Source organism: Medicago sativa, chromosome 4, assembly GCF_051527215.1.
Source record: "Medicago sativa cultivar Bolivia chromosome 4, Bolivia_mono, whole genome shotgun sequence".
In the NCBI taxonomy this organism is placed as follows: domain Eukaryota; kingdom Viridiplantae; phylum Streptophyta; class Magnoliopsida; order Fabales; family Fabaceae; genus Medicago; species Medicago sativa.
Genome location: NC_140752.1, coordinates 66,383,520 through 66,393,865, shown reverse-complemented (window position 1 = coordinate 66,393,865; position 10,346 = coordinate 66,383,520). Strand labels below are relative to the sequence as shown.

General features: G+C 34.8%; 1 protein-coding gene across 1 annotated transcript; it reads right to left on the bottom strand.

The window, feature by feature from the left end:
- Positions 1–6,592: 6,592 nt before the first annotated feature.
- LOC146930894 (B3 domain-containing protein At2g32645-like) lies at positions 6,593–7,332 on the bottom strand. The gene has a single exon (XM_085707613.1). The coding sequence runs from the start codon at positions 7,330–7,332 to the stop codon at positions 6,613–6,615; it is 720 nt and encodes a 239-aa protein (XP_085563739.1). The 3' UTR covers positions 6,593–6,612.
- Between the last annotated feature and the right edge of the window lie 3,014 nt (positions 7,333–10,346).

Sequence of the window (10,346 nt, the reverse complement as noted above, 5' to 3'; positions counted from 1 at the left end):
TGCAATTTACAAACTTGGTTTGGTTTATCAGTCTTAATGCCAGGTGGAACTATCATGTATACATCTTCTTGAAGTTCACCATGAAGAAAGGCATTATTAACATCAAGCTGATGAATGTGCCAGTTATGAATTGAAGATAAAGCAATGACCAATCTCACAGTTGTAAGCTTGGCAACTGGAGAATATGTGTCAAAGTAATCCAAGCCTTCAATCTGATTGTATCCTTTGGCCACAAGCCTAGCTTTGTATCTCTCAATTGAACCATCAGCATGAAACTTGATTTTATATATCCATCTGCAACCAATAGGCTTGACATTGGGAGGTAAATCCACAAGCTTCCAAGTACCAGTTTTCTCAAGAGCTTGAAGTTCAGTTTGCATAGCATTCTTCCAACAATCAAATTTACTTGCCTCAGCATATGATGTGGGCTCAGATTGAGAGTGAAGGGACATAACAAAAGAAGAATGAGTGTTAGATAACATGTGATGAGAAACATAATGTGAAATGGGATATGTGGATGCATGAATGTTATTGCAAACATAATCTTGCAAATAAGAAGGAGTAGTAATATTTCTGGTAGAATGTCTGGGAACAAAGGGAACAACAGTTGAAGAGGAAGGGACAGATTCAACAATGGGAGAAGGCTGGGAAGAAGAAGTAGTAGTAGGTGGAGAAACAATGTCATAAAAAATGGGAGGTTGTGAAGGAGAAGTATCAATAGAAGGAGAAGGAGAATGATGAGAGAAATACTCCCAATCAGGTGAAGTAGAAGAGGGTGAATGAGGATAAGGGATATGATTTTCATGGAAAGTCACATGCCTAGAAACAAAAATTTCTCTGGAATGGAGATCATATAATGTGAAACCTTTATAACCTGTCTTGTAACCCAAGAAAATGGATTTTCTAGCTTTAGGCTGTAACTTTGTTCTATGAGATTGTAAGGTGGAAGCATAACAAAGGCATCCAAAAACTTTAAACAAAGAAATGTTAGGAAGTTTATGATGAAGCATGAAATAAGGTGAGTGATTTTGTAATATAGGTGTATGAACTCTATTAATAAGGAAAACTGCATGATGAATAGCATAAGACCAAAAAGAGGGTGGAAGTTTGGATTGATACAATAAGGCTCTTCCAACATTTAAAATATGTTGATGTTTTCTTTCAACCCTACCATTTTGTTGTGGGGTTTCAACACAAGATTTTTGATGAATAATACCATGAGATGCATAAAATGAAGGTAAATTGAATTCAGGACCATTATCAGATCTTATGAACTTGGGGGTTGTATGAAAATGATTTTTGATCATGAGAATGAAGTTCTGGACATGACTAGATACTTCAGATTTGGTTTTAAGAAGAATAACCCAAAGGAATCTGCTATGGTCATCTAAAATGGTAAGAAAGTACCTATGTCCATGCACAGAAGTGACAGATAAAGGACCCCAAATGTCCATATGTATAAGCTCAAAATTGGTAGAAGCATATGAAGAACTAGAGATAAAAGGTAAATGCTTATGCTTGGCAAAGTGACAAAGATCACAAGTATCTTTATTATTGAAAGTAATATCAGGATACAAAAGAGACATTTTGGAAAGTCTTTGATTAGACAAATGACCAAGTCTAAAGTGCCATAAGGCATCATTGGGTACAAAATGATCATTTTTATTACAACTGAAAGGTAAAATAACATTGCAAGAAGCACTAGAAACAGAAGGTGACTCAATATTTGAAGCCTTGCATGTAGGGTAAAACTTGTACAAGCCATCCACTTGTTTAGCCAAACCAATCATCTTCAAAGACTGTGTGTCCTGTATGATACATTTGTCAAGATGAAATTGAAAGAAACAAGACAATGATTCACATACTTTGGCTACAGAAATGAGATTGAGTTTAAAATGAGGTGAATAAAGAACATGATGCAAGGTAAACTTGGAATTGAAAGAGACAGTACCAGCATGATAAGCTAATACCAAATTACCATTAGGTAAAGAGACATACATAGGTTTGATTCTATAAAATGAACTGAAATATGAAAGATCACAACAAATATGCTCATTTGCACCTGAGTCAATGAGCCAAAAGGAAGGTTTACTTGTGGAAGAAGAAACAGAAGCAGATATACCTGCAGAAGCATCAGGTGTTGCAATGCTGGTGGAAGTGACATGATTTGAAGTAGCTTGTGAAGGAGGAGATGCTGAAACAACTAAATTTGATTGTTGTAGCATGGATACAAGCTGAGCAAGCTGCTCTTGAGAGAAACCAGCAGATGAAGAACTTGCAGAAGCACCTGAATTAGGAGAAGATGAAGTACCAGTTTCCACATCTTCTTGACAAGCAGCATTTGCATTGGCACGAGGCATGGATCTATTGTTAACATTGGGGTAACCATGCTTCATGTAACAAAAATCCACAGTATGATTTATACGGTTGCAGAAAGTACAAAACCTAGTTGGTTTATTACCATAGGAACCTTTACCATGCCCTTGAGGTTTCCTTGATTCAGAAGCATTAATTTGAACAGAGGAATCTTCAGAAACACTTAATGAAGTGAGAGAAGCATGATTACTCTCTTCTTGAACAACCAAAGAGTAAACCTTGTTCAAAGAAGGAAGAGGATCAAGAAGAAGAACTTGAGTTCTCACCACAGAAAACTGATCATTCAAACCAGTTAAAAACTGCATTATTTGATCTTCATTTCTATGATACTTAGCAGTTCTTGAAGCAACACAACGACAGGGATGAACACAAACACAGTTAGGGATTGGTCTGTGTGAAGATAACTCTTCCCAAAGAGATTTCATTTCAGTGAAATACTCTAAAACACTCTTAGAACCTTGCTTCAAGTTGTTAATTGATGAACGCAAATTTGCAATACGAATACGATCAATTTTGGAAAATCTTTCTTTCAGATCAAGCCATACCTCAAGAGCAGTGTCACAAAACACAATAGTTGGTGCAATAGATTCTGACACCGAATTGATGAGCCAAGATTGAACCAGATGATTACAACGTTCCCAAGCTGAACGGTTCAAATCATCTTCATCAGGAATTGGAATTGAACCATTGATGAAACCTAATTTGTTCTTCGTTCCTAAAGAGCGCTCAACAGTGCGGCTCCATGCAATGTAATTAGAACCAGTGAGCTTAGGAGTAATAGAAAGAGAATTAGGATTCTCACTAGGATGAACGAAGTAAACAGATTCAGTATCAGGAGATGAATTACGAGGCGCCATGGAAATTCAGAGAAGAAATTAAGTTGCAGAAAAAACAGAGTATGAAGAAGCTTCAATGAAGAAGATGAAGAGAAGCAAGAAATTGGTGCAACTGTGAAAATCAACGGCGTAACAAGGTTGAAACAACCACAAGAAGCAAAAATCACGGTGGAAAACAAGAATCAACACCGGAAAGAACAAGAATCAACGATCAAAATGATGATCGGAGAAGAAAATGCAGCGGAGAAAAAAAACGGTTACAAAACCGTTATTGGATCGTAACAACCTTTCTCCTATGGAGAAGAGGCGCATGATACCATATTAGGAAAGAAGAGAAATGAGAGTAAAATGATTTGTTATTGATGAATTGATCATTACAACTGGTATATATGTAAAACTGTAAGTGCATGGTAACCTATCATAAGCATGCAATATATGATAAGAACCCTAACAGCTGTAACTTGCTCAGCAAGGAATTGTAAACTAAGTGATATTATGATCACTGAGTAATAACTATAAAAGGGCACACACCTTCCATTCAAATCAAAATACTTGCCATTAATGCCTGCGTTGCTTGAAAAAGAATTAAGTTGACATATCATAATATAACAATATTTCACGGAAAGAAACCAAAACTTGCATTCATGATTAGTTGAAAAAGAACCGGTTCAAATTTGAACTTGCACAGATAGTACTCCCTTTGTTCCTTTTTAATTGTTATTTTAGAATATTAACACCAAAATAGTGAAATGTATTTTTGCACATTTTCTTCCTATTATACCCTCATTTTAATCTACCAATATATTCCTGTTCTTTGCACACACTTTCTCTTTCCAGTAAATTTAATGTTATCTTTCTCTTGTAACAAACATTTGTTAGTTACTATCTTTTTCTAACAAATTCATACTTTTTTTTTTGCACACTCTCTCTCGTAACAAACAATTGTCAACGTTTCTAAATATTGTTCTTGTATCTTGTCAAACAAGTCATCAACTATTTCTCCCTCTTCATCTGCCATCAGCCATTCCAATGAGTCTTCAACTATTTCTTCCTTTTGGACATTCATTGAGTCTTTTATTTATTTTTCTCTCAGGTTTGTTCTTTTACTTTGCACTTGAAATTTTTAACAATTACTACTCATCTTATTTATAAAATTTTAACTATTCATGGAACCATTATTATAGGTAACAAAATTTTGTTTAAATTTTATGATAACAAGAATGTTTAAAAAAACAAACTTTAATTTCCAAATATATAGCATTAATTAGTTTTATTGAAAAAGATAAGACTAATTGACAAATCATACCCTTAAAATTACCAAAACAACAGATAAATAGGAACAAAAAATATGCACTAGAACGACACTCGAACAGGAACAGAGGGAATATCATCTAATATTATTGGATCAACCAATTCAAGATCATCAAAGTCCTACAACTAGCTAGATTTGCCTAATGAAACAAGATTGAAATAAAATAAAAAACAAGATTGAAATTCATCAATATCTAACTTTTGCAACATCAAGTTTTACTGGAAACATTAAACACTTGCAAAAACATTGTAAAAAAAAACACTTGTAAAAACATTAGGGTTCTTTATTGTTCAGTGTGAAGTACAACTGGCCATTGACCCTAAAAGACCATATGTCAATTTTCTTATGCACATCTTTTTAATTATTTTAAGTCAATATAAAAATTATTCTAACTTCACTTTAATCAAAAGTTAAGAAATTTTAGTTAGTTACATAATTAGAAATTAGTTTTTTTTTTGTTACAATTGAAATTTTTAACAATTGCTACTCATCTTATTTATAGAATTTACTCTCTCTCTAAACCCTTTTCTCCAACCTCTCTCTAAAAAGAAAACTCAGCCGCTCCATTTCCTCTCCTCCCACACCCGAATCCAAATCTGTTTCCACAAGATGTAGCCTTTATCGATGGTGGTGGTGCGGCCTGCTTCATCGTCGTCACCATCACCAAGCTTGTCGTCGGCGCCGCCGCGACTCGTCCCTGTTTTCTCGTCGGTGTTTTGTCAGGAAAACGGGTTTTTTGGCCTCCTTTCTCCGTCTGGGTTCCTTTTCTTGGTTGCTTCAGTCATCGTCTCAGCCATCGCTCGTTGTCAGCTTGGGGATGTTTATCCTTTGGTGTCGGCTCCGTTGGGTCTTGGTGTTGTCAAATCCGGCGTGATCTGACTGATTCGTTGGTTGGTGGCTGGAGATTTGTTGTTTCTGGAACCGGTTGGACTTGGAGTGGTTTTAGCTTTTGTGTGGTTTTTCTGTGTTGTATATGTCTGTTTTGTTTTGTTTTTGTTACAGGAAGTTGCTGATGGCGGTGGTGGGTCTGTTCCGACTTGGTTTGTTCATATATCTTGATCCTGGTTTATCCTAGAGTTGAGATTGGGTTCCCGGTTTATCCTAGAGTTGAGATTGGGTTCCCTAGTCTGTTGATGCTCGAAAGGGCTAGGTGCGTAGAGCCTTCCGTAATGGCGGTAGTTTTCTTCGATCGTACCTCCAGACTTTATCTGCCGCGGTTGCTTTATGCGTCGTTGGTGGACTGTGTAGATTCAAGACCGTTTGCGAATTCGTGCTTCGGTTCGTATTGGTTGGTTTAACCTGAAAGGGTGTTTTACCTGCTTCGTCGTTTTGAAGGGGGTTGTGGAACTTGGATCGTTAATGTGTTGGCAGATGATTCATACGCCTACTCAACACTCTAAATGCTCACTCTACGTTTTCTTTTGCAATTCGGTTTCGAGCCCACACGTGGGTTCGCTGGATTGTCCGTGGTAGTGATTGTTTAGGGTTTTTCTTTTTTATACCACTTATGTATTGAATGGTTGTATCACCCGTTTTGGGTTGTGTTTGTGGTTTACTGAGTACGGTTCATGCCCCCTCAGTGCAAAGTCTTGTACTTCCTGGTTCTTTCTTTAATTTTATTTTCCTTTTGGCTTAAAAAAAAAATATTTATAGAATTTAACTCTTCTTGAAACCATTGTTTGTAACAAAATTTTGTTTAAATTTGAAGACAGCAAGAAACAAACTTTGTTTAAAAAAAACAAACAAACTTTGTTTAAATTAAAATCAAACTTTAGTTTTCCAAATAGATAACATTAATTAGTTTTATTGAAAAATATAAGAGTAATTGACAAATCATATCCTTAAAACACCAAAAGACTGTTAAATAGGAACAAAAAATTCACCTAAAGACACTTAAAAAGGAACGGATGAAGTATTATTAGATGAACCAATTCAAGATCATCAAATTAAAATCCTAAAACTAGCTAGATTTGCCTAATAAAACAAGATTGAAATAAAATAAAAAACAAAATTGAAATTCATCAATATCTAACTTGATTTGCAACATCAAGTTTTACTCACAGCCAGAATTTTGAACACTTGTAAACATTATGCATCTTTGTTGTTCAGAGTGAAGTGCAACTGGCCATTGACCCTAAAAGACCATATATCAAGTTCATGGTTGAGTTTATTGTCTGTAGTCCAGTTGTTTTCCTGCCAAAGAAGATTCCAACGTTGCATAAGATTTAAAATACCAGAGTTCATGTTCCACTTCTTCAAGACCATGATATACCTTCTAAAGCTAGGGTCCAATACAACCACACCAAAACCAACAGGTTTATCATCTTTATCCCTTGAATCTAATATATCCTTCTCTTCCTTAGTGAGAAAGATTTGTCCACCTGGCAATGAAAGACGATTGTGACCTTTGCTATGATCAGTCGCGAACAACTTCTTGCACATGACATATCTGATATCAGTACCATTCATCGCAGCGATCATGTTCCTTACACTAATAGGCAATTCTGGAGGCGGTGACGGAGGTGGTGGTACTATTGCATTACCATGTTGATTTGGTTCCTTCTTCTTTTTCTTTTTCCGTGGTTTCGCTCTTCTTTCCGAGGTGCTGCCTTCATCATCACTTGAGTTATTATTCATGATCTCTTCTTTCATTGTGCTCTCTGAAGTGAAAAGTGAATATTCTATTTCCTCTAGTTGTTTCAACTCTTCTTCGGTATAGAATTGACCTGGTGCAACTTTGGACAATACACTTTTCACAGTGAACCTATAGTAAGGGTTGAAAGGTTTTTCTTGATGTTGTTCTTCCATCATGGTTTTTGTACCTTGCAACAAAACTTTCTTTGATCTAAGCTTTGTTCTTTTTTTAGTGATGTTGTGGCTATAACTCGTTCTGTTTAGAGAGTATTTATAGAAGAGTACTCATGAATGTTAAATTGAGAAAGTATCTTATAAAAAGATTTGAGTCAAAAATATTTTTTTTATAAAAGATTACAAGTAGAGTTCTACTATAATTCTATGAAGTTCAAACTACTTGTCAAAGTTTGTTTCTTTGACCTTTCAACAAAAAGTTTGTTTTTTTTTTCAGAATATAATTATTCAATCATGATTTATCGTAAATTTCAGATATGTTATCCTAAAATATTGAGAAAATTGTATATCATACTGAATTGCAAATTTAGAGATACATGAGGATTCAATATTTTTTTTGGTGGTGGCCGGGGTCGAACCCCGGATCTTGCATATATTATGCATTGTCCATACTAGGGATGTTCGAGGTGCGGTTTGGTTCGATTTTGAAGCTAAAAGTCATCCGAACCGCAAGATAAAAATGCATGCGGTTTGGTTTGGTTCGGTTGACTTTTAAAATACAATCTGAACCAAACCAAACCAAATCAATGCGGTTTGGGTTGGATCGGTTGGTGCGGTTTTTTCGAGACAATTCAATTTTTTGTTTCAGATATTAAAATCAAGTTAAAATGCTAAAACGCAACATATTTTCATTAATGTTTCCAACAATGTTTTAAATTTCATCTAACGTTACAATTATATTTTATTCAACAATGTTCACAACTACATAAATCAAATTAAAAATGTGGACAAAAGTAATCTTATTTTGTAAGAAATGAAAAAAAAAACTAAGATTTTATCGTTTTTTAAAAGTTCAAATAGCACATAAATACATTTTTGAAATAAAAAACAAAGAATAAACTTAACAAGAGATAAAATTATCCATTTTATAAAATTATCCATTGAGTTTATTTGAGTATTGGTCTTGGTAACATATATTTAATTAGTGTTTTTCATATGTTGCGGTTTGGTTTGGATTGGTTCGGTTGGTAAGATAAAAACCGCAAACCAAACCAAACCATGCGGTTGAGTAGAAAAATGATCCGAACCAAATGCGATTTTTTGCGGTTTCGGTTTGGATTGGTTCGGTTTTGAACACCCCCTGATCCATACCAACTGAGCTAAGCTCACGAGGACACACGAGGATTCAATGTATATACACATATATAGATTGTAACAAAAAAAAATATAGATAGATAGATATATAAAGAGAGATAGACGTTAAAAAAATCATAGATCTCATCCAAAAATAAAAGATACACGTGAAAAATTTAGACATATTGTTACCGTCTTCCATAGAAAAAGATATATAATAAAAAAAAATTACCAATAAAAATATATCCTATTTTTTTAAGGGCAGTCAAAATATATCTTTTCTTTTTTTAGGAGAAAGTATGTCCATACTTACTATTAAGAAAAGATGTACATATCTTTTTTTTTTCTTAGCCTATTTTTAATATACTTATTTTTTGGTTACATAATTTTTTTTGACAGGAGGCTCTTTGTCATCGAACTGTCTCTTGGGTAGGCTCTTTGTGAGCACATCTGCTACTTGACTTTTGGTAGGTATATAGGACATACAAATCTCACCACTGTAAATTTTTTCTTTAATGAAGTGCTTGTCCACTTCAACATGTTTCGTTCAATCATGTAGAGCAGGGTTATGAGCAATAGAAATAGTTGCCTTATTATCGCAATAAACTTTAATTGGAGTTGGGTCTGCAATCTTCAATTCTTGCATGAACTTTTTGATCCATAGTACTTCACAAAAACCATGAGCCACCAATCGAAATTCAACCTATGCACTGCTACTGGCTACAACATTTTGTTTTTTCCTCCTCCATGTAACTAAGTTTCCACCTACAAAGGTACAATATCCAGATGTAGACCTCCGATCATTTATATTACATGCTCAGTCACCATCTGTATAGGCTTCAACATGTATATGCCCTATGTTTTTTACATTAACCCTTTAATTTCCTGGAGTTCCCTTTAAATATCTCAATATTCTGAAAACAACTTCAAAGTGGGTTGGCCCTGGTGCATGCATAAATTGGCTTATTACGCTCACAGCAAATGTTATATCTTCATCAGCTGATTTTAGTTTCACATTGAGATTCACTGGTGTTGTTGCTGCCTTACACCCTGTCATCCCTGTAGCTGTGAGTAAATCAAGTATATACTTTTGCTGGTTGATGAAAAAAACAAACTCTGTTGGATGAAAATCAATAAGGTCATTATTGGATCTAAATACCTTAAGTCACAGCCAAGAATTGAGTTTCGCCATGTCAACCATCTGAGTAAGAGATGTATGTTTGTTTTGGAAAATTTGAAGATCACATTCCTTCGAAATGGTCCAAATATAAGCCAATCAAATTATATGAAGGCACAAACAAATATCTTTTCTAAAAATTTTGAGCACCACAAAATTGAAGAGCATGCATACCAATGTCAGGGGCAAGAACACTATAGGTCCCTATGGAATGACCATCTGCCTCCATAATATATATGAACAATACTATAACCCTCCTTTTCCCAGAATTTCTCAGTTGACACAAGTTGGTATGAATTTCACTAAGAAAGATGAGGTCAGGTTTGAATCTGACTAAAATCTCATGAAGATGACTATGACTTTTGCAATTAGAAAAGTCCCTCACATTCCAACACTGGCAACGCAACACAACATTGAACAATCTTTGAAACTAAACATGAAAAAGTTATGAAAGGATAATCTCACCCCTCTCAACTAATGGGTGTCTTAGCAACCATATCAGTGACATCATCCTCATTATCTTGACCAGCCTCATCATGAGACATTCACATATTACCAGATATATTTTTATGGTCTGAGTTAACATCGGGAGGTTCTAGTTCTTCCATGAGTTGGAATCTATTTGATGCTACTAATATCACAGGCATGGTAGATTTAATTCCATGACGAAGATTATAAACTTTTTTTTATATTCTTGCCCTAA